This window comes from Choloepus didactylus, chromosome 17 (genome assembly GCF_015220235.1).
Source record: "Choloepus didactylus isolate mChoDid1 chromosome 17, mChoDid1.pri, whole genome shotgun sequence".
In the NCBI taxonomy this organism is placed as follows: domain Eukaryota; kingdom Metazoa; phylum Chordata; class Mammalia; order Pilosa; family Megalonychidae; genus Choloepus; species Choloepus didactylus.
Window position 1 is genome coordinate 3,254,303 of NC_051323.1, and position 26,537 is coordinate 3,280,839.

Sequence of the window (26,537 nt, forward strand, 5' to 3'; positions counted from 1 at the left end):
ATGGTCCAGTAAAGATCCTGATGCATTTACTCTGTGAGGAGGAAAATCCATTTAGAGGTATATTCCCTGAAGACATGTGTGCTTGGGTGCCCCAGTGAATACAAAGAGGAATTTTCAAAGCAGTTTTTTTTTTTTATCATAAATGCCAGGAAACAGAAAAGAAAAATAAATGCCAACAAAAGTAGATTTTGTATGTGGTATCATTGGAATGGTGATGTAAACACTTACTGGAAACCTCTCCCCCAAGTTTCAATGAAATAAAAGGACAATTCTCACTTGTTCAGAACTCTGGAGGAAGGTAAAGACTGGAGGAAGATCCCAAAAATGGTGAATCAAGAAAAAGAAAAATATCAGGTAGGAAACTTCTGTCCCAAACTGGCTGGTATCTCCTCTCCACCTCACTCAGTCTCACACAGCTTGGTGAGTGTCCAGAGGCAGCAACCAGGATGCCTTCCAATTCCAAATGGGGACAAAGCTTATGATATCTCACATCAGTGAGGCAGATCCACACTTATATCCAGAAACTGAGACCAAAGCGCACCTGGACACATGGCGGGGCTCAAGTCACAGGGGAGTAAGGAATGCAAAATGACAACAAGAAGGAGCTTCCAAAATGGAGGATCAGGGATGGAACCACAATATCCTCCCCCAAAACTGCAAGCAACCAGGTAGAATCTACCCAAATCAAATGTTTGGGAATAGGGGAGGATATTCAAGACCCAGGTCAGTGAAGAATGAAGAATCGGGAAAACAGAGACTCTGTTTCCAGCTATGGTAAACCAGTATCAAAAAAAATAGCCTTTAATTGCAAATATGTTCTAACAGATAAAAAAGGACCCTATGTTGGAAAAAAAGGGGCAATTCAACAAGAAGAAATAACAATTGTAAATATCAATACTCCTAATCACAGTGTCCTAAAATACATGAGGCAAACAAAAGAAAACTGAAGCAGTCGTAGAGGACTATACCATAATAGTGGGAGATAAAACATCCCACTGTCTCCAATAGTTAGAACCACTATCCAGATATTCAAAAAAGAAACAGAAAATCTAAATAATATGACAAATGAACTAGACTTAATAGTGCATCCAAATCCATCAGGATAAGCCTTCTTCTCTAGTGCTCATGGAGCATTCTCAAGGAAAGAAAGTATGCTAGGGCACAAAACAGGTCTTAAGAAATTTCAAAACCCTGAAGTTATATGAAGCACTTTCTTTGATAATAATGCAATGGAGTTGGAAAAAAGTAACAAGTGGAGAACTGGAAAATACCCAAATTTATGGAAGTTAAACAAGCTCTTAAACAACCAGTGGGTTAAATAATTTTCAAGAGAAATCATCAAGTAGTTGAGATGAAAGAAACAAGAAAATAATGTACAAACCTTATGGTATGAGTGATAGCAGTACTGAGAGGGAAATTTATATCCCTAAACACTTACATCAAAAACATAGGAAAGTGCTAAATACAACGACCTAACTGAACAATTAGAGAAACTGGAGAAAGAACAGCAAACTAATACCACAGCAACAAAGAAATAAGAAATATTAGTGCAGATATAAATGAAAGAGAGAATAAAAACAACAGAATCAATAAAACCAGAAGTTGATCTTTGAGATCAATAAAATTGAACAATCATGTAGATTGAGAGAAACAAAGAGAAGCTGAAAATACGTAAAATCAGAAATGAGAGCATTTCCATGAACTCTGAAAAAATAATAAAAAAAAAACAAGAGATTTCTACAAATAACTCCATGTCAACAACATAGACAAATTAGAATAGATGGGCAGCTTCCTACACACACAAGAAAAATCTATTCTGATTAGAGAAGAAATAGAGGAACTCAAGAAACCAATGACAAAAAAAAGAGACCAAATCAAACATTAACAGCCTAGGAACAAAGTAAAGGCCAGGCCAGGAAGGCTTTACAGGTGAGTTTTACCAAGCATTCCAAGAAGAATTAATAGTATTCCTGCTCAAAATATTCCAAAAAATTGAAAAAGAGTAAACACTACCAATCTCATTCTACGAAGCCAACATCACCCTAATACAAATCCAAATAAAGGAACTACAGGAAAAGAAATCTTCAGAGCAATTTCTCAAATGAATATAGATGTAAAAGTCCTCAAAAAATACTTCTAAATTGAGTGAAATGGAGGATTAAAGAATTGTACACCACAGCCAAATTGTTTTATCCCATGTATGCAAGGGTTGGGAAACACAAGAAAATCAATTAACATAAGACATTACATTAGCCTATCAAAAGGGACAAACCACAAGGTCACCTTGATCTGTGCAGAAAAGGCATTTAAAAAAAAAAGGCATTTAGAGCTTCAGTGATAAAAGTACTTCAAAAAGTAGGAATCCAAGGAAACTTCTTAACATGATAAAGCATTTATATGAAAAAAAACAAAGCTAACATCACACTCCATGGTGAGAGATGGAAAGCTTTCTCTCTAAGATCAGGAGCAAGACAAGGATACCCACTGTTATCACTGTTGTTAAATATTGTTCTAGTTCTACCTAGAGAACTAGGCAAGAAAAAAATTAAAATGTCATGTGAATTGGAAAGGATGAATTAAAACTAACACTACTTACAGATGACATGATCCTTTATTTGGATAATCCTGAAAAAAAAAATAACAACAGAACTACTGTGGCTAACAAACAATTTCGGCAAAGTGGTAGGATAGATCAAAACACAAAAATCAGTTGTATTTTTTACACTAGTAATGAGCTATATGAAGAAGTATAGAAGGATAAATCTATTCACAATAGTAACTAAAATAATCAAATATCTAGGAATAAACTTACCAAAGGATGTAAAAGTCCTGTATGCAGAAAATGACAAAACATGCCAAAAGAAATGAAAGAAGGCCTAAAAAAGTGGAAAATATTCCATCTTCATGTCATTAAGATGTCAATTCCACCTAGATTGATGTACAGATTCAATGCAATACCAATCAAAATTCCAACCACCCACATTGCAGAATTGGAAAATCAAGTTATCAAATATATTTGGAAGGTAAAGAGGCCTGAAATAGCCATAAACCTCTTGAAAATGAAGAATAAAGTGTTAAGGATCTAATTTTGTGTCCTTAAAGCATATTAGAAAATCACTGGTCAAAAGAGCATGGTACTGGCATATAGATGATTCATCAATGGAATCAAATTGAGATTTAAGAAATAGACCCTCGGATGTTTGGTCAATAGATTTTTGACAAGGCCCCCAAGTGCACTCTATTGGGACAGAACAGTCTCTTCAATAAGTGGTATTTGGAGAACTGGATCCATATGCAAAAGAATTAAAAAGGACACCTACTTCATTCCCTATATAAAGATGAACTCAAAATGGATCAAAGACCTAAATAAAAGAGCCAATACCATAAAAGTCTATGAAGAAAATATAGAGAAACATCTTCAAACCAAGTGTTAGGAGGTAGTGTCTTAGACTTTACACCCCAAGCACAAGCAACAAAACAACAATAACAAAACAGGTAAATGGGAAATCCTCAAAACTGAATACTTCTGTATTTCAGGGTATGTTATCAAAAGTGTGAAAAGGCAGCCAAATCAATGGGAGAAAATATTTGGAAACCACATATCTGATAAAGGGTTTATATCCAGAATATACAATGAAATCCTACAAATCAAAAATGAAAAAAAAAAATTTAAAAATAAGCAAAAGACGTGAATAGGCTTTTTCCAAGGAGAAAATACAAATGGCCTAAAAGCACATGAAAAGATGTTCATGTTCACTAGGTATTAGGAAAATGCAAATCAAAACCAAAAGGAAAGGTATCGTCTCACCCCCATTAGAATGGGCACTATTAAATAAAACTGGAAACTAATAGTGATGGGGAGGATGTGAAGGAAAAGGAAGATTTATTCACTGCTGATGGGAATGTAAATGGTACAGTCAGTGTGGAACACAGGTTGCTGGTCCCTCAGAAAATAAATATACAGTTGTGCAATGACTTGGCAATCTAGCTATTCAGTGTATACCCAGACCTAAAAGCAGGGACACAGACATTTTGCACACCAATGTTTATAGCATTATTATTGACAATTGTGATAGGCTGGAAGCAGCACATGACCAAAAATTGATGAATGATTAAACAAAATACGGAATGTAAATACAATGGAATATTATTCAACAGTAAAAAGGAATGAGTTCTGATATATGAGAGATGATGAATAATACCTTGAAGATATCATATTGAGTGAACTAAGGCAGACACAAAAAGACTAATATTGTATGTCCTCACTGACACACAATGAATTAGAATAAGCAAACTCATAGAAACAGAATCTAGAATGTAGGTTACAACTGGACCATGTGGGTGTGGGGAATGGGAACTTAAGTCTTGAAATGAACACATTTCCTATTTGGAAGATGGAAATATTTTTGTAATGCTGATGGTTGCACAATAATGTGAACATAATTAGCCACACTAAAATATATACATGAATGTGATTAAAAGGGAAAATGTTATCCACTTATCCCTTCCACATTGCAATTTTCCAATCACAATTTTGCAATATCAATGGTCAGCAAAATAACTTATAAGATAATTTGGGGGATATTTTCAGAAGCTGTAAAATGGGTACTGTGGTTAGCCACCATTACAGTGTTAATGTGCTGTCCAGAAGGCAAGAGAGAAGGAAATACACAAATCTTTTTCTGCAGCTATACCAACATCTGTGAAGCGTCTGCAAAAACCGCAAGATCCTCATCTCTCTCACATAAAAAAGGCAGAATTGTTGTTAAAATGGCATTCCAGTAGACCAGGGTATCATAGAGAAAAGGCTGCCCTTATATTGTTTCCTAAAAGAAAATGAAGGTGAAGGGTCTATACCTATGGATTTTCAGGCCAGCAAAGGCTGGTTTGAAATTTTTAAAAAGGGTTTAGCCTACGCAAGGTAAATATAACGAGAAAGGTACTGTAATGATTGAAGAATTCTCTTCTGTTACAAAAGGAGGGCCAAGAAATTTCTGTGAATTATCCATATTGCTGAGGCACCACACCCTTAACCCATGTGGAAGGGATAATTGTATTGCTTGTATGATAACATGTTAAATATATAAATAAAAATATGGAAGTATATTACAGAAACATAAAACCCTAAATTACACCCTGAGTTATAGTTAAAAAACACAAATATTAAAATATGGTTTTATTATTCATAACAAATATTTCACCCTTAATCAAAGTGTTAGTAACAACATGGTATATTGGAGTCTTATATTTTATGCCTCATTGTTTCTGCAAACTCACAACTTATTTAATAAAGAAAAACTTTCAAAATCTTTCATTATTTATAGGGCAAAGACACAAAAGTCTGAGAAGGCCCTTCCTTATTGCCTCATACTTGTATTTTAAACCTCAAATTTTGAATTTTTCAGCATTTTTTTTTCATCAAGGGCTATTTCCCTTACCAGTGATGCTCCTGAGATCAAAGCTTTGGTTGTTCACTGGTTACCACCATTTTTATAACCATTAGACACGGAAGAAAACCCTCTATGTAGTAGGTTCTCAAAGTATTGCTTACCAAATGCATGAATGGAAAGATCAATAAATGAAGAAATGCATCAAACCTATACAGTTTATTTACAAAAATAATGTAAGCATTAGCAATACACTAAAGAGGGTACTTTTTTGGCAATTCCAAAATTATTCTAATTTTCAATTGAAGTGTAAAGAGGTTAGTACAGACATAAATATTCCAAGGGGATAAATTTTGATAAAAATCAAATGCTGTCAAATATATGACCACATTTTTTTGTTCATCAGAACTTTTGAATGCTAACAACAAAAACTAATGGTTACTAGCCTATGCAGTAAATGAAAAGACTGAAAGAATATCATATTGTTAACAAATTTTGTTGATAATTTGGTGAACATGGTGTAGAAAATGTCATGGGTGTTAGATGGCATGAATGGAGGTCAGGACAAACCACAGAATAAGATTCTGTATGATACCACTCCCACCACAGAAGGACAGTGGACAGTTCATTTTGTAGCACCAATGACATACTAGGGTCATGGGGAATTTGACACTGGATGTGTCTACTGCTGCCCTCAAGGAGAGATGTCTGTTTGCAAACATTTTAGACATAATTGCTGAAAATTAGGGCAATGTACTTATATATTATTTTCCTAAATGTTTTATCATTAATATATTTCTGCCTTAGCAGTAGTAATGGGGCTGTGAATATAATTACATTCATTTTGTATGTCAGATGGTCCAAAAAAATAGGTGCCAACTGCTCTAATATTCAAAATTAAGAAAGAAAAGACCAGCCTACACAATTTTAAGCCGCCACTGTGATCTAAATATTTCACCTTCATCCTCCTTGTTTTATTGCAGAAACATCACCCGCCCAACATGCTGTATTAGTCTTATGATTTTAGCCTCAAAAAATGGAGCTATTTCTGAGATTGAATCTTTAGAAATATCACACAAATGATAAGCTACAAGATGGATTCACCATCCAAGATCCTCAGACTCCTGCTCTTCTGTGTTACTCATGAAAGAATATTTGCCAACCTGGTGATGGAATATTTCCTCCAGAGAGATCTGCCTAATCAACTTATCCATGACAAACAAATGGGACATTAATAAGCCTAAGAAGATGCATAACACTGTCCATATACCATAGTGAGAGACTGTATTTCTGATTTGAACTTTTTCTTCTATCTCTAAGTAGAACCACATCTCTGAATCATTCTTTGAGTCATTTCCTCACCAATATTAAGACTTCGAACAAATCACAACTTGTCATCGTAGCCTTCCTTGACCATCTGTGATATATCAATTGCAAAATGCCAACAAATCTTCATCCCTCACTCTATCCATGCATTTTGCAATGAGACTTTACAGCTTCTCCTATAAAGAGGTCTGGGGCTAATTGTTCTCCTCTTGAATATAAGCTAGTCTCATGGATTGCTATGATCCATACAATGCTGCAAAAGGCACATTGTGCCAAGATTCAATCTAGGATTCAGGAAAATTTATAAGCTTTTATTTCCTTTTTGCATCCTGAAAAAAGCCATCTGAAAAATTTAGAATTGGTCTCCCAGGTGGTGAGATACATGCCGCCCAAACATAAGCCCAGCTGATAGCCAGCTAACAGACACATGGAGGAAATTAAAGACATTTAAGTTGAGATCAGCTAGAGCTCAGTAGACCAATCAGACATTGTAAATCCAAGAGCAAGCCCAGATAAGTGAGTCTAACCTGCCCATATCACCCAACTGCACAAATAACCAAAATCAACAGCTTTAGGATTCTGCTAATGGTTTAGGGTGTGGTATATCACATGGCAGTAGCCAACTGATAAATTATTGTCTTTTAAATCACTGTCCATTCTTAACCCATCAAGCTCTTCTGCCTTCCCAGCTTTATTTTTCTTCCCAGCACTTACAAAATAACATAGAAATATTTTATTAATGCATGTGTTTATTTACTCTTCCACTGACTAGAATGATAGGAGGGATATTCACATGTGACACAGAGTAAGCACTCAATATTTCTTGATTGAATGAATGACATGGATTCCTTAATATCAATAATTTAAAAATGCCTCTAATTACTAGCAGAGGAGCAGTTATGTGTGTCAGGATGTTAGTGTATTCTCCTCAGGTTTGATGACATATATGCTGAGACTGTATTTCATTCACCATATTGTGTTTGGAAGTTGTTACAGAAATAATATGAGAATATCTGGGTTTTTTCTACTTCTCCACTAAAGTAAAATCAATTTCTTCATTAAAATTTACCCAATGCATTCAGGTTACAGCAGACTTAAGAAACATGATTGCCTTCAGTTCCCAGGGGATGATTAGAGAGAAAGTTGACAATTGCTGAAAACTTCAGGGGAAATTTGTCACATATTTGTAGAGGGATTGAGTTAAAGAATTTGATAATTGCTTTTAAAAGAAAGAGAATGACTGAAAGATTTGGAGACAAGGAAAAGTGCAGTGAATAGTTAACATACAGCATATTCTTTTTTTCATTTTCCTTTTTATTTTGTTTTCCTTTTTTTACACAAATGGAATATATAACATTTAACTGTTTTTTTTTATTTTACACTTTATCATTGAAATCAGGCAGTACTAATTAATTTTTACAAATTTGCTTACTCAATTTTTAAAGGCTATATTCTATCATATAAACATAACTAGCCTCATATTTATGGAAATATGAGCTACTTTTTATCTTTTACTACAACAAGCAAAATTTTAAGGAATAATCTTGCACTGGTGTCTTTTCACACGTATGAGGATGTGATGAAATGGACCCAAATACTATGATGATATAGATAACATTGAAGTTTTAGGGAGATTTATGCTACAACCATTGTATAAAAGAACTATAGAAATATGGTGACATGCTTAGGAAAATAAACATTATTTGAAAAGTTTACATCCAATCTAAGACCAATATATATCATTTGATGACCATTATCCCCTTTATATAAGCATTCTTCAGTGAATTGGATAGTAAGGCATTCACAATTATTATTTGATTGCAATAACATATGAGAAAGTTAACTAAAGAAAAAAAAGGAAGGCAGACAAATAAAATTCTATGACATTGATCAGATTGGCTTGCCCTGAAATCATATCCAAGGAAGGAAAATTAAGGGATAAAGATGACCTTTCATATGGGAAGTTTTGAATATGAGGATCAAGGATTTAATATTGGGAAGGTCCAGACTGGAGGATGATGCCAGAGAAGGAAGAAGACTGAAGAAATAAGGAAATAAGTTGGGAAATTTTTCAGCACTAAGGAGACACATTGAAGAGAAAATCAGTCCTTCAGGATTTAAAATTTATTGGACCCAAACCAAAGTGTGAGAGACAGAAATTTATTGGCCCAGTTATTTTTTCTACCAGTTCAAAACATGCTGGTTTCGATCATAGAAGCCACTAAAAGATGATGCTTCTCAGACAGAATGAGGAAGCAAAGAATTTCAGGTCTCTCTGAGGAGGAAGCAGCTGGTGCTACTGGACTCACAGACCTACAGCCCTGGGAAGGAGGTTTTTGTTTGGGGCTGAAGCACTGTGGGAGGAGTGCTGTAATCTTGCTGACAGTAATAATGTCCTGCATCCTCAGGCTGGACACTGGTGATGGTGAAAGTGAAATCTCTCCCTGACCCACTGCCACTGAATCGGTCAGGGACCCCAGATGCCTGGTTATCTGCATCATAGATGAGCAGTTTAGGAACCTCTCCAGGTTTCTGCTGGTACCAGGCTACATAGTCGCTAACACTCTCATTGGACTTGCAGCTCATGCTGATGGTTTCTCCTGGAGACCCAACCACAGAGTCTGGAGACTGGGTCATCACGGTATCCCCACTGGTACCTACATTCAGAAAAGTATATAGATCCCACATTATTTCACAATACATAAAATATATATCTCAATGTAGGTTTTCTGACTAATTGTATACAATCAGATCTCTTTAGATGAAACAGTTTGTTCAATATGCAAGTAAAAAACATTTTCTAATGGTATTAGGATATTGCTCCTCTGAACCTCTCACCTGAGACCCAGAGCACCAGGAAGATGAGGAGTTGTGACTGTGACACCATCTTGCTCACCATCTAGTGCACTCAGGCCCCATCTCCAGGGAAACCTCATTAATAGAGTCTGAGAAGCCAGGCCAGTCCCAGAGGAGCCCATGCAAAGCATCAGAGAGTATAAAGGCAAACATGCCTGTGCAGTGGGTTGTGAAGACAAACAATGAAAGGAAGGAGATAAAAAAATATCATTACCATAGGCAATGTGATTGCAGGCCTGGAAAATCCCCAGAAATGAACTTAAATCTATAATTTTCAACAAACCAGCAAAATTGCCAAATTTAAAACACTGTTATTATCAACTTTGTACTTCAAACCAAGTTTGACTTAAATTAATTTTGTAATAAAATAAATATGTCTGTAAATGTATAATTTCTCAACTGAATTGAAATTTATATGTATGGTTCCAGAAACTATGGAACAAATTCATATTGTTTGATAGAATGAGCATGTAGTATGCAAATTATAGGTCCATCTCAGTATATTCTTGATTTTAAATGCATATTTGAAGTTCCTCTTGGACATCTCAAAGATACCTCAATGTGTCCCAATATAGACCACTGCTATTTCCCTCAATAAAAATATTATCTTTGAAAATATGTCCATCAGATATTTACAAGTCTACTTTGTCACTACTTCCTGCTCAACCAGTTTCTCAAATCACAAATGAAGTGATTAGCAGACCTAAGATGTAACAGCCCCCACTAGTGGTATTAGGTAAAACAGCTCAGCTTCCAAAATCTCACAGAGCAGGTTCTTCATTTATTTCTACTCAAAATCATTGATATTTATAGAACTATACAAATAATATCATGAATACATTCATCTATAGGATTTTAAATTATGAACAAATAAAAGAGAACCCCTGACCCCATAAAACTTTTTCTGGAAGAGGCAGACAATGAACAAAGAACATTTCTGCAGCCTCTTCTACACTGCTTCTCTGAGATTCCCCCCTGTAGTAAAGATGTTATTCAGGACAAGTGGGGCAATGAGCATACTTGTACAATTCTTGGGTCAACCCTCACCATAAATACAGTCAGAGGAAGACACAAAAAATATTGGGGTTGTTTTGCAATTTTATAAATTACAAATTTTTTCATCTCACATGATTTCAATTTTACCTGCAAAGAAAGAACCCTTATGCCCTAAGAAGTTTCCGTTGGTATAGAGTGTCCTAAGTCATTTATTGTTCTTATTCTAATTAACAACAAGTTCATTTTTTCTCCTTCAGAGCCCATTACTTGAAAATGTTCAAAAATTGACTGGGTGATATATGTGCAACTATATGATGATAGCGTGTAAAATTGATTGTTCCCTTTGGATGACTGTATGGTATGTGACTATATCTCAATAAAATTTCAAGGGAAAAAATGATCATTACCTTATGTTAGTCTCTCCTTACCAGACATTCAGCTGTGGTTAGTCACAGACCTGAATCAGCCAAGAAGACTATCCTACCTGATCAAAGGTCCACCACATCTTTGAGTTCAGAAGATGCCAATACTTTCTTCAGGTTTTCCCTCATCCCCCATCCTCCTCTTCCATGAAGCTACACTTAATGTACATATATTCTTAAGAGTATTTATTTACAATAGAGTTAAACTTCCTAACTGATAGGATTCCTGCTTCAATAGAATACAATCTTCTTCCCAAGCCTACAAAATTAGGAAATGTGAGACAGCCAGGGATGATATGATAATTATCAGGATGCATCATGCAGGGTGACTGGGTCAGAGGGGAACCATAGAACATGGGATATGGAAATGTCCTCTTTGAAGAGGGGACGGTTGACCTCATGCATGAATAAAAGAGGGAGTTGGCATGCAAAGCTCAAGGAAAAGCACCTCAGAAAATGAACAGGAACTGGGAGAAATTGGTCTTGGATGTTAAAGAAGGGCACACGAAACAGTGTGAAATCCACATGATGTCTATCCTAGGGAACCATTAAAGTTTGAATGAAATCTTGGGATTAAGATTAAGTGCAATGAGATTCCATGGAATAGTAGAATAATTTTTAGCAAATATTTTCCAGGTCATTTTACATAACTTAACACTAGAAGGAAGATAAATTTGTAGAATCATGTTTCTCCATCATTGTGATTTGAAAAAGTGAAATTGTCTCAATGCTACTCACTCCCAAAGATACAGTTGAGAACAAATCTCTCTCTGCTAAATGATAAAAAAGATATTGTGGTTGGTAGATTTCTAAGAGGATCCTCAAGATTTCCGGCCACTGGTATATACACATCTTCTCCTAACTGTACAACCATTAATTTAGGTTCTGCTATGAAGGTATTTTGCATATGTTATGAAATCTGTTGACTTTTAAAGGAGATTAACCAAGAGGGCTTGTCCTTTTCACATGAGCCAATTACATCTTGCTGTTCTGGGTAGAGGAAAAGAACTCAGTAAGATTCATAGATTAGAAAGATTTGACACAGCTGGAAATCTGATTTTGGTTACAGAGGTAAAGGGGGTCAAGAGGCAAGGAAGGAGAGGAGCCTCTAGGAGATGAAATCCCACAGCCTTAAGGAAAAAAGATCTCAGTCCTACCTCCTAAGGAACTGGTTCTACCAAATACCATGAGCTTGGAAGAGAACTCCAAGCTCTGGAAAGAATGTAGCCCCACTGACTACTTGATTTCAGCCTTGTTAGAATCTCGGTATAGAAACCTGTACACTATGCCCAGACTCTTGATCTATAGCACTGTGAGTTAACATACTGCTAAAAAGTTATTAAATGACAGAAAATGTGTGTGTGTGTGTGTGTGTGTGTGTGTGTATCTATATATACACACACATATATCTATATCTATATCATTTATATCTATATATACATATATATATCAATGAGCCACATGATTAAATGAGAATCATAATTCCACAGAGAAGAACTGATCATTCCATTTACCTCATGACCGAATGATGCTGACACCTCCCTCTTCTTGTGCAATGTAGTGTGTTTTACATCTTGTTTACCCACAGATATTTTCATCTCATGTGACCACATCCACAGGATCAGGGCTTAATACCTTACTATGAGACATAAGTTTGAACAGAATTAGCTTTGAGAATTGTCAGGATCTGTCTCATCTTTGAATAAAGAGGATGTTCTCTTATAATTGAAGGAACTCTGGGAAGGACTGTCTGTAAGAGAAGGGAGTGATCTAGGGACATTCCAAGTAGACCTGGACAACAGTGATGCTTCCATATTTGTTTAAATGCCAAGAATGTTTCAGATTCCCAAATATGTGTGTGCCTGTTTAAATGTATTGTCCCACAAAATGCCATTATCTTCCATGTAATCTTGTGGGGCAGACATTTTAGTGTTGATTAGATTGGAATCCTTTGAGTGTTTCCATGGAGATGTGACCCAGCCAACTGTAGGTGATAACTCTGATGAGATAATTTCCATTGAGGTGTGGTCCCACCCATTCAGCATGGGTCTTGATTACTGGAGCGGTATATAAGCTCAGACAAAGGAGAAAGCTTGCTACAGCCAAGAGGGAGGCTTTGAAGAATGCACTGCAACTGAGAAAGGAGGTTCATCTTACAGAGACATTTTGGAGATGGCCTTTGAAAGCAGACTTTTGCTCTGGAGAAGCTATGAGTGGACAAATGCCTTAAGAACAACTGAGAGTGACATTTTGGAGAGAAGCTGAAGCCTAGAGAGGAACACCCTGGAAGAAAGCCATTTTGAAACCAGAACTCCTGAGCAGACACCAGCCATTTGCCTTCCCAGCTAACAGAGGTTTTCTGGACACTATTGGCCATCCTCCAGTGAAGGTACCTGATAGTTGATGTATTACCTTGGACACTTTATGGACTTAAGACTGTAACTGTGTAACCAAATAAACCCCTTTTAAAAAATCCAACCCATTTCTGGGTTTTGCATTCTGGAAGCATTAGCAAACTAAACAGTGTGTGTCTCCTTCAACATGGGACCACATGAGAATGTTTCTATTTTGTCTTTATGTAAGAAATGATGGGTGTTATTCTTCCATTTCATTTAGAATTTATAATTCTAACTGCTGGAGTTAATATTGAAGACATTCATTGTTCAAATGGCAAAAAAATCTTAATAATAGATAAAATTCAATATGGTATCCCATTATCCATTTACTTGGCAGAGCTCCCACTAACCCAGGTTAGTGGGTTAACCAAGTGGGGTTCATTCCAGGCATGCAAGGATGGTTCAACATAAGAAAATCAATCAATGTATTACAACACATTAACAAATCAAAAGAGAAAAATCAAATGATCATCTCAATAGATGCTGAAAATACATTCAACAAAATCCAACATCCCTTTTTGATAAAAGCACTTCAAAAGGTAGGAATTGAAGGAAACTTCCTCAATATGATAAAGAGCATGTATGAAAAACCCACAACCAGTATAGTACTCAATAGAGAGAGACTGAAAGCCTTCCCTCTAAGATCAGGAACAAGACAAGGATGCCCACTGTCACCACTGTAATTCAACATTGTGCTGGAAGTGCTAGCCAGGACAATCCAGCAAGACAAAGAAAGAAAAGTCATCCAAATTGGAAAGGAAGAAGTAAAACTTTCATTGCTTGTAGATGATATGATCTTATATCTGGAAAACCCTGAGAAATCGACGATACAGCTACTAGAGCTAATAAACAAATTTAGCAAAGTAGCGGGATACAAGATTAGTGCACATAAGTCAGTAATGTTTCTATATGGAAGAAATGAACAAACTGAAGAGACACTCAAGAAAAAGACATCATTTTCAATAGCAACTAAAAAATCAAGTACCTAGGAATAAACTTAACCAAAGATGTAAAAGACCTATACAAAGAAAACAATGTAACTCTACTAAAAAATATAGAAGAGGACCTTAAAAGATGGAAAAATATTCCATGTTGATGGATAGGAAGGCTAAATGTCATTAAGATGTCAATTCTTCCCAAACTCATCTGCAGATTCAATGCAATCCCAATCAAAATTCCAACAACCTACTTTGCAGACTTGGAAAAACCAGTAATCAAATTTATTTGGAAAGGGAAGGTGCCTTGAATTGCTAAAGACACTCTAAAGAAGAAAAACATAGTGGGAGGACTTACACTCCCTGACTTTGAAGTCTTATTATAAAGCCACAACTGTCAAAACAGCATGATACTGACACAAAGATAGACATATTGATCAATGGAATCTAATTGAGAATTCAGAGATAGACCCCCAGATCTATGGCTGACTGATCTTTGATAAGACCCCCAAAGTCACGGAACTGGGTGATAACAGTCTTTTCAACAAATGGGTCTGTGAGAGTTGGATATCCATATCCAAAAGAATGAAAGAGGACCCCTACCTCACACCCTACACAAAAATTAAGTCAAAATGGATCAAAGATCTCAGTGTAAAAGACAGTACCATAAAATCCTAGAATATAATGTAGGGAAACATCTTCAAGACCTTGTATTAGGGAGCCACTTCCTAGACTTTACACCCAAAGCACAAGCAACAAAAGAAAAAATAGATAAATGGGGACTCCTCAAGCTTAGAAGTTTCTGTATCTCAAAGGAATTTGTCAAAAACATGAAGAGGCAGCCAACTCAATGGGAAAAAATTTTTGGAAACCATGTATCTGACAAAAGACTGATGTCTTGCATATATAAAGAAATCCTACAACTCAATGACAATAGTACAGACAGCCCAATTGTAAAATGTGCAAAAGATATGAAAAGACAGTTCTCTGAAGAAGAAATACAAATGGCCAAGAAACACATGAAAAAAATGTTAGCTTCACTAGCTATTAAGGAGTTGCAAGTTAAGACCACAATGAGATACCATCTCACAGCAATTAGAATGGCTGCCATTAAAGAAACAGGAAACTACAAATGCTGGAGAGGATGTGGAGAAATTGGAACTCTTATTCATTGTTGGTGGGACTGCATAATGGTTCAGCCACACTGGAAGTCACTTCCTGAGAAAACTATATATAGAGTTACCCTTCAATCCAGTGATTACACTTCTCGGTATATACCTGGAAGTTGTGAAAGCAGTGACACAAACAGATATCTGCATACCAATGTTCATAGCAGCATTATTCAGAATGGCCAAGAGATGGAAACAACCTAAATGTCCTTCAACAGATAAGTGGATAAATAGAATGTGGTAGATACACACAATGGAATACTAGGCAGCAGTAAGAAGGAACAATGTCATGAAACATATGAAACATGGATGAACCTTGAAGACATAATGCTGAGCAAAATAAGCCAGGCACAAAAAGAGAAATATTGTATGCTACCACTAATGTGAACATTGAAAAATGTAAAATAAATGGTTTATACTGTAGAATGTAGGGGAACTAATGATAGAGAGCAATTAAGGAAAGGGAAATGATAATTGAATAAGAACAGGTAAGCTATCATGGGTAAATTTAACGTTCTGGGAATGCCCAGGAATGACTATGGTCTATTAATTTCTGATGGGTATAATAGGAACAAGTTCACAGAAATGTTGCTATATTAGGTTACTTTCTTGGGGTAGAGTAGGAACATGTTGGAAGTAAAGTAGTTATCTTAGGTTAGTTGTCTTTTTCTTACTCCCTTTTTATGTTCTGTTTGAAATGTTCTTTTATTGTATGTTTTTTCAAATTTAAAAAAAAGTGAAGAAAGAGACAAAGATATTATACCAGAAATTATGTATTGTATGACATTTATTTTTTTTAATTATCTTCTTTTATTATTCACCAAAAAAAAAAACCTTTCTTTCATAGTAATCAATATGTTAAACTGCTGACTGTGGTGATAAATATACAACTATATTGTGATACTGTGAACAACTGGTTGTACAATGTGGATAATTGTATGGTATGAGAATATATCTCAATAAAATTACATGGAAAAGATAAATAAGGATAAAACTGCTGGAGAAAACATGGAGAGAGGGATGTACATGTTTACTGTTGATGAGGAGGCAGAATGGTGTAGCCTTTCTGAAGGAGAGTGTGGTGGTTCCACAAGAAGCTAAATATATGGTGGCCATAAGGTCTTGCAGCATCATTATGGGGTATGTACTTGGAAGATCTGAGAGCAGAGATATGAATGCACATTTGCAGACTAATGTTTATGGAGGCAGTAGGCATGATTTGTGATGGGAGGAGGTGGCCTACGGATACATTGACAGAGGAACAGAGGAGTAAACTGTGGTGTATGCATACAATGTGATATTGAACAACCATGAGAAGGAGGGAAATTGTGAGACATGCAATGAGGTGACTGGATCCTGCAGACAGAATTTTGAGTGAAGTACTACAGTAACAAAGGCAAACATTATAATGCTTCACTCATATGGATTAACTACAATGCGTAGACTCAGAATTGAGTCTAAGAGAACAGCCTATGATGGGAATGATTATTGTAATGCTCTTACAGCTGTCAAATCTATTCCTGATTTGTGATGTCTACTACCAAACTCTGAGATGATGATCCCTTCATGCATATACTGATCAGTCACTGGAAAGTTTGGTATCTGTGTGACACCTGAAACTTGGAGCTAGAGTTTGTTAGATATGAATGTGAGTATAGTGCATACCACAACTCTCCGCTAAAAAGCTGAAAGAGAGTTCAGACTTCAATAAGAGGTATGAATGAATCAGAACTGGATAGACTAGGGCAAATTGGGCCAAAAGGTAAAAGTCTAAACTGACTGTTTTAAAACTTCAATTTCCATGTGACACCAAAAGAAGAGAATGTTTATTTAGTCAGGATATCCATTTTATAAACAATATATTTTCTACAGTTAGTTTGTTCAAACACCATAATTACATGGAACTTTGTATAGGAAGTGAGATATGGTAGGTTTGTATAGCTTAGAGTGTAATAATAGTGACACATCCCAAAGTAATTCGGGGAGAGAATAAATACATATATGCAGGACCCTCCTGAGGATCTAGGGGAAAATTCAGATGTGTTGGACACCCTTACCTGGGTTGTGGCTGAAGTTCTTACACACATTTAGGACCGATTGGTATGCCAAGCTGTCTATCTTGGGGCTTACACTTATGAAGCTCATCACTGCAAAGGACAGGCTAAATCTGCTTATAATTGTGCCTATGATTCTCTACATGAGTACCTCTTTGTTGCTTAGATGTGGCCCTCTCTTTCTAAATAAGCCAACTTGGCAGGTGACATCACTGCGCTCCCCACTACATGGGACCTTACTCCCAGGGGTGGAAATATCCCTAGCAACACAGAATATGACTCCTGATGATGAATCTGGACCTGACATCATGGGAATGAGAACATCTTCTTGAACAAAGAGGAGGATGCAAAATGAAACAAAGTAAACGTTCAGTGGCTGAGAGATTTCAGATGGAGTCAAGAGGTCACTCTGGTGGGCATTCTTATGCACTATATAGGTAACGCTTTTTAGTTTTTAATGTATTGGAATAGCTAGAAGTAAATACCTGAAACTATCAAACTACAACCCAGTAACCTTGACTCTCGAACATGATTGTATAACAATGTAGCTTACAATGGGTGACAGTGTGATTGCAAAAATGTTGTGTATCGTACTCCCTTTTTCCTGTGTATGGATGGATGAGTAGAAAAATGGGGAAAAAAATGAAAAGAAAAATAGAGTGGGATGGGAGTGATTTGTGTGTGCTTTTTTATTTCTTTTTTATTCTTATTCTTTCTGTTATAAGGAGAATGTTCAAAAACAGATTGGGGTGATAAATGCATAACTATATGATGAGACTATGAACATTGATTGTACAACATGGATGATTGTATGGTATGTGAATATATCTCAATAAAACTGAATCTAATTTTAAAAAAAGAATAAAAATTGTAGAACTATCATTTTTCATTATTGTTCCTAATTAACATTTCAGTGATGCCAGTTCCACTTCTCCATGGGTAGACACATCATCTGGACACACTGCCAAATATGGTAGCCATTTTTCATATAAGGCTATTGATCCCTTAATATGTGGCTGGTACATTCGAGGAACTGATTTCTTTTATTTTATTTAATTTTTATCAGTTTAAATTTTAAAACCAATACTTGATTCAGTTATTGAAGATTTTTTTTAAAATCTGTTCAGAAAAAAAAAATTGAGTATATATTTACTATTTCAGCTGTAAGTTTTATGAAGTCTAAATACAGATCAAGTATTTCTGATGAAAATTTAGTATCCAAATTGGTGTGCTGTCTGTGTAAAATAAATACAGAATTTTGAGAACTTCATATGAAAAAAAGAATGTAAACTCTCTCATTAGGAATTTGCTATATTTATCACATTGAAATGATAGAATTTTGTATATATTGGGCTAAATAAAATACAAATTTGAAGTTAAAAAAAGTAAGGGAGGAGGATGACCTTCCATGTGGGAAGTTTTGAATATGAAGCTCAAGGATTTAAGGTTGGGAAGGTCCAGACTTGGAGCATGAAGACAGAGAAGGAAGAAGACTGAAGGAACAAGGAATTAAGATGAGAACATTTTCAGTATTAAAGAGGCACATTCAAGTGAGAATCAATTCAACAGTGTGTAGAACTCACTGGAACCAACTCCAGGCAGTATTCGATAGAAATTTACTGTCCCAGGATTTTGATCTATCTATGCAAATCATGCAGGTTTCTATGATAAAATCCCCACAAAGATGAAACTTCTCGTGCAGATGGAGGAAGCAAACAAGCTCAGGACTCTGTTCTGAGGAAGCAGCTGGAGCTGTTGGACTCACTGACCTACAGCCCTGGAAAGGAGGCTTATGTTTGAGGCTGAAACTTTGTGTGTGGCAAAATCTTAGATTGCATACAGTAATAATCTGCTATATCTTCAGCCTGCAGGCTGCTGATGGTGTGTATGAACTCTGTCCCAGACCCACTGACACTGACTCAGTTGGAGACCCCAGACACCCCAGTGTATGCACCATAGATGAGCAGTTTAGGAGTCTGCCCTGATTTCTGCTGGTACCAGGCTAAATAGCTGCTAACACTCTGACTGGACTTGCAGTTCATGGTGATGGACTTTCCTGGAGAACAAGTAATGAATACTGAAGAGTGAGTCATTATTATGTCCCCACTGGCACCTGCAATTAGAAAAGAACATAGATCATATGTTAAATCACAAATATATAAAACATAAATATAAATGTAGATTTTCTTATTTGACCTATATAATCAGACCAGTTTTAGATGAAATAGTGTGTTCCCTCTACATGTTAAAAACATCTCCAACTTTATAAGGATACTAATCCTCTGAACCACTTGTCTGAGGTGCACAGGACCAGGAAGATGAAGATTTGTGACCATGACACCATCTTGCTCACTGTCTGGTGCACTCAGGCCCCATCTCCAGGGGAACCCCATTAATAGAGTCTGAGCACCTTGCCCTGAGCAGCCTAAGCAAAACATCATAGAGAATAAAGGCAAACAAGCCTGTGCAGTCAGTTGTGACAACAAATAATGAACTGAAGGAGATAAAAATTTAATTAACACAGGACATCTGACTGCATACCTGCAAGAGACCCAGTTTCAACTTAAGACTGCAATTTTCAACACTGTTCAGCACAATTGCCAAATTTTAAATATTTTCATTATCAACTTTACTCACCCATACCACCTGCAATCAACTTGTAAACCTAAATTAATTATGTAATGTGTCTGTGAGTGTAGAATTTCAGAACCTAAGTGAACCTCATAAATATGCTGCCAGAAAATGGGTGGAATGTATTCATACCATTGGATATACTGATGCTGTAGTATACAAATTATATGTCTACATCAGATTCTTGGGAATTTTAAATGCATATTTGAAGTTTTTTGGACATCTCAAAGGCACTTCAATATGTCCAAAACCAAACAGACCTCTGATGGAGCCCTCAACAAAACACTATCTTCAAAATGAGTCCTGAGATACTGACAATTCATGCTTGACACTGCACATTAGATCAACCAGTTTTTCAAGTCACAAGTGAAGTGATTAGCAGTCTTAAGGTGTAAAGCCCCACCTTGCACTAATAAGTAAAATATCTTCATCTACCAAGGTCTCAAGGATCAGATTCTTTATTGAGCCTACTCAAAATCAGTGAAATTATAGAATTATGCTAATCATTATAGAATTATGCTAATCATACTATCATGAACTCTTCTCAGCTTAGGACAATTATTTATGAACAAAGAAACAAAACCCTTGTTCTCATAAAGCTTTCATCTTACAGGAAGGTCACACAATAAACAAATACAATTTCTGCAGTTCCTCCTATCCTGCTTGTCTGAGAATTCCCCCCCCACCCCCCACCCCTGTAGCTAAGATGTTACTCAGGAAAATTCAAAGTATATCCCCATCCATTTCATGGGTCATCCCTCTTCATGAAGAGAGTCACAGGAAAAGAGAAAAATTGAGGCACCTTAACAATAGTATACATAACAAAATTCTTCCTCACTCCTGATTTCAACTTTTCCTGCAGAGAAACCTCCCTAATGACACAAAGAATTTCCATGTCTTTTCCAGAGTTCTAAGGAACATATTTTTCTAATTCTGATGAATAACTTCAGTTTTCTGTCTCCATGTGAGGTCACTTTATTAAGTGATTTCCCTTAACCAGGCATAAAGGAATGGTTTGTTTCAGACCCACATCATCCTGGAATGAATTGCTCCTTGCTCAAATGTTCAACCTTTTCTTGGTTCTCCACATACTTGCATGTAGAATTTGCCAATATTTTCTTCTAATTTGACCTAATTCCCTGTGTTTTTATTCTACTCTTCTAGGAAGTTACATTTAATATACATTCTTATGTATAGTGATTTTAAATTGCTTCCTAATTGACAGGTTTCCTGCTTGAATAAAATAGGATCCACTCCCCATCATTAAAGCATTCAAAAATTTCAGATAGTCACCATTGACAAGAGGATAAAACTGGAGGTTTGATACAGGGTGGCTGGGTCAGAGGGGTCCACATAAAACATGGGGGTGTGGAAATGTTCTCTTTGTGAAGGAACAGATGAAATCTTTCATCAAAAAAAGGAGGGAGTTGTGGGGAACTGAGTCTTCCATGTTGCCTGAGGCATATCTGGGGTGGTGGCTTAGAATGCTGAGCCGCAGGCCTGCATAGAATGCCATGCAGGCCGGCCCTGTAAAGATGTGTGTCTTGTGACTACCATTGTCTTAAACCTAGATTGTATGCACCTGATGTAAATACAACTGATGTAAACGTAGGTATCTGGTGGGCTCTCCCCCACCTGAGCACCTTTAGCATATACACCTGATCTTCTGAAATAAATAGCTGGAGCAAGGCTGCATTGTCGTCCACTTAGCACGAGATGCAAGTGGGCCCTCTGCTCCCTTAATTCTTAGCTTTGTGTCTGTGTCTCATTTCTGCGTCGCCCTGTCAGCAATAGGGAGTTTGCATGGAAAGCTCATGGAAGAGCACTTCAGATACTACACAGAACCAAGAGTGGTGTCCTCAGTATGGTGATGTAAGCAAGCTCCTGGAAAAGCCTCCCCAGAAAGTCAGTGAGTAAAAGGAAAAATCTCACTTTTGTAGAATTAGAGTACAGTAAAGAATAGAGGACTCCACAAAAGCAAAATAAAAGAAAAGAGTAAAATATCAGATAGGGAATTTCAATCCAATACTTTCTAGTCCATTTACCTCCCACTCACTTGGGTCCAAGAAGCTTAGGAATCATGCAGAGGCAGTGACCTAGATCCCTCCCACCAAACACAGAGACAATGGAGCAATTCACAGGAAACATTAGAACCCCATGTATATCCAGATGTATCTACCCATATCCCCAGGGACACAGTGTGGAACACAAACTTCAAAGTTCTGCTGCATAGAAAAGGGCCTTAGTGGGGTTGGAGGAGGCCACAGAACAGCTCTTGAGAAAAAGTGGGCTCAGTGATTCTTGTTTCTGTATGCTGGAACACTTAAATGCTAAAGGGACTTTTCTGGAGTGACCCCTTTTCTAGATTGACTCCATCTGGCTCCAGGGGATGGCACATTGTAACAGGGAAAAGCCAGAGAGAAAAAGGCCTCATAGTGAAAAAAGGAGGAAATTAAACTGAGCTGCTGGAGACAGAACGTGTCACTGATTTGAAAAGTGTAAGGAAAAGTGGGAACTGAATGAAGGAAAGAACATAAACAAATCTCAGATTTGGGGAAAAGCTCTGCACATAAACAAAGAGACAGATCAAGATTCCCAGAGAAGGAACAGAGGAAAGGAAACATTCTCCTGAAGGTGAAACAATTATACAAAAATTGCAATCTTAAATATTGTGCAGCATGTCTAGGACTAGAAACATATAAAAAATAGATGAGAAAATCTCATCAGTTAAACATGGGCTATTCTAAGGGCTCAGAATAAATGGGACAAAGTGTCAAAAAAGCAGCCTTAACAAAAAGACAATTTACAATAAAACCTGAGACAACAGGGAGTAACTGGCCATCAGTTATCACATCACGGTAATCAGATGCCCATATATCAGCCAAAGATTACAAGCCATACACAGAAACAGGAAGATATTGCCCAAAGGAACAAATTCAAACTTCAGAGGAGTCACATAATTTGGAGCAATTAATCAAATAAAGTCAAACAAACCTCTAAATCCATTCAAGGAGATGGAGGAAAATATGGATGAAGAGCTAAAGTTCTTAAAGACAGTGTTTGAGCATAAAGAGGAGTTGGAAAATATAAGAAACATAACAGAAGTCATGGGAATGGCTAGAACAACAGTAGAGATTAAAAGCACACTAGAGATGCATATTTGCAGAGATTGATCAACACTTTGGTTGTGAATCCTTGAAAGCAAGAAAAGAATATTACTCTCTTTATCTCTCTACAAGCAAGGACAAGGTGGGGTTTTGGGGAATGCTAGGTTCAGTTTTTCTCTGAGGATAGTTAGGAAATAGCCTGGAACTGTTTGAAAACAACTTTTTGTGGGAGCTGAGAAGACTGGAAAACACTGTACCCCTTCCAGGGATGAGCAGAAGTAAGAGACTGATAAACTGTGGTGAATAACTGTAATCAGATCTCCCGCAGGTATGGAAGGCTGCCTTGGGAGCCAGTACCTGGCTGGAAATAGAAGACCTCTTTCCCAAGATAGGGGTGGTGGTACAGACAGGTAATGATTGTGAGTTTTTATTAATGAATTCAGACAGTTGTGTTCCAATACTGAGAAGAGCTGAAGTCTAAACATGCCTGGGAAAGAAAGAACCTAATAGGTACTCTTTCAACACCACACTGCGCAGTAGCAGGGCTGCTTGGGAGACACTGTAACTTCTTTGGTATGTGAGGAATATTTCTCTGAAGGGCAGCTCTTCCCCAAGAAAAAGGGGGGTTCAATCCAGCACAGTTTGTGGTTTCTGACTGCAGAATTCAGATAGCAGGATTTGGTATCTGAGCAACAGTTTCAACAAAACCTGGCCCAAACTGATGGGCAGCCTATGTCTTGTCCATGCACTAGGCAGGGGCAGAGAAGTTGAGATTGAAAGTCACAGCATCACTTTAAGACTTCAGGGAACAGTTCACTGAGGAGTGTCATCTGCTGGGCACACCAAGAAAGTACATTTCTGTGGAAACATCATAGAGAAGACTGGCATCCATTGATGTGTCCCCTTATGCCACATTGAAAGAAGTCTACACCCATTCTGTAGGTCCCTGTGCATGTTTGATCTGGGATAAATTGAACTGAGAAATTCCTCCCTGGGTTTACTCTTCTCCCAGGATTAATCATATACTTAAAAGTATCCTATAATTAAAAGCATCCTATAGTTAAAAGTATTCTATAGTTAAAATTGTGGCATAATAGGAGAGCCAGAGGAATCCTCTACCCCATGAATAACTAGAGAAAAGGCAGAAAATGGCAGAGACAGTGGTTCCAGAGTTTGAGGAGCCAGAGAAGGACCTTTGCAATGCATAGTGGGGTCTTGACTGACAGAGCATGGAAATTACATGTGAAAAGATGGTTTGAGTCTGTTCATCTTGGACTGGTGCCATGCTGGCAGCTGCAAGCTAGTCAGCCAAGCTGGAGAGGGACAATCCTTTCACTTCCACACACCCATCTCAGCAATTAACCCTTCTCAGTCTGGCAACTGGGAGCTCCTGGGAGGGAACTTGGGAAGCACTGGAACTGTGTTGGCTACATACAGAAAACTTGGTGCATTACTTTTCCTCCTCAGAGGTCCACAGGGTTCATGGGTTAGAGGTGGGAGAAGCTGGGGTGCCACATGCCCAGAGGCTTATGGGTGAATGGTGGGCAGGCAATAGGGCACTTTTGAGGTGGCTGATGGCTGGGGCAGGTGAGACTCACACCCCACCAAATAAGAGTGATACACTTGGGGCCTGGGAATCATAAGACACAGTGTATCCTTAAGCAGAATTTCTGCCAAACTGCACAGAGTCAACACTCAGAACCATCAGTCTTCAGTGCACATAGAGTAGCACTGGATTCCCACTTGCTTTGGACTCCATCCAGCAGCAGCCATAATCAGGGAAATGCAGGCCTGAGGGAAGAGGTAGCTCAAGGGCACCACTGCTGGAAAGACAGGGAAAGTGCACTCCAGCAAGCAGTGGTTCTGCCAAAATTTTGTATAAAAGACTAAATAGTCCTGCATTTCCCCAAGATAATTTTATCAAGATAAACAAATGACAGGAAGTCAACAGAAAATCACAATGTATATGAAGATCAAAGAAGGTAAGGACAAGTCAGAAGACCAAATTAGAAAGACAAAGGAGACATAAACATTGAACAATTAATCAAAGCAGTACACATAATTCTCCAAAAACACTTTTATGTGTTGGCTAAAGACATGAAGGACATCAATAAGACTCTAGAAGAGCATAGGGAAGAATTTGAAAGAGGAAATAGAAAAATGGAAGATCTTATGGAAATTAGAGGTAATGTAGATCAAATTAAAAAGATGCTAGAGACACGCAACAGCTGATTTGATCAGGCAGAAGAGACAATAACTGAGCTAGGGGACAGTAAGAGAGAAATTTATAGCTCTCAATGCAAACATTAAAAAGGAAGAAATATCTAAAATTAAAAACCTAACTGAACAACTGAAGAAGATAATGAACAACAAAATAACCCTAAGAAAGTAAAAGGAAAAATAACAAAGATTAAAGCAGAAATAGATGATCTGGAGAACAAGAAAAACAGGGAATAAATGAAACCAAAAGTTGGTACTTTGAGATCAACAAGATTGACAAACCTTATCTAGACTGACAAAACAAAAAGAGAGATGACCAAAATAAACATAATCAGAAATGAGAAGAGGTCATTACTATGGGTCCAGATGAAATTATTAAAATCATAAGAGGATACTATGAATAACACTATGCCAAAAACTAGGCAACTTAGAGTAAATATGCAATTTCCTGGAAACACATGAAAAACCTAGGCTGACTCAAGAAGAAATAGAAGACCTCAACAAATCAATCACTAGCAAAGGCATACAATGAATCATAAAAATCTTCCCACAAAGAAAAGCCCAGGACCAAATGACTTCACAGAGAAAATTTACCAAACATTCCTAAAAGAACTGACACCATTCTTGCTCAAGCTCTTTCAAAAAATTGAAGGAAAGGGAACACTATATAACTCATTTTATGAAGCTAACATCACACTCCGAAAACAAGATAAAGATACTATAAGACATGAAAACTACAGGCCACTATGCTAATGATGATAGATGCAAAAATTCTTAAAAAAAAAAAAAAATACTTGCAAGTTGAATCCAAATGCACATTGAAATAACTATACACCATGACCAAGTGGGGTTAATTGCAGGCATGCAAGGTGCTTCAACATAAGAAAATCAATAAACACAATATAACACGTTAACAAATCAAAAGGGAAACACCAAATGATCATCTAGGTAGAAGCTGAAAAAGCATTTGATAAAATTCAGCATTCTTTTTTGGCTAAAAACATTTCAAAAATTAGGAATGGAAGGAAACATCTTCAA

At 36.9% G+C, this 26,537-nt stretch overlaps 1 gene segment (V, D, J or C); it reads right to left on the reverse strand.

The window, feature by feature from the left end:
* Positions 1 to 8,985: 8,985 nt before the first annotated feature.
* LOC119512266 lies at positions 8,986 to 9,630 on the reverse strand. The segment is given in 2 exon segments: positions 8,986 to 9,370; positions 9,552 to 9,630. Coding segments are annotated over 2 exon segments (405 nt in total).
* Between the last annotated feature and the right edge of the window lie 16,907 nt (positions 9,631 to 26,537).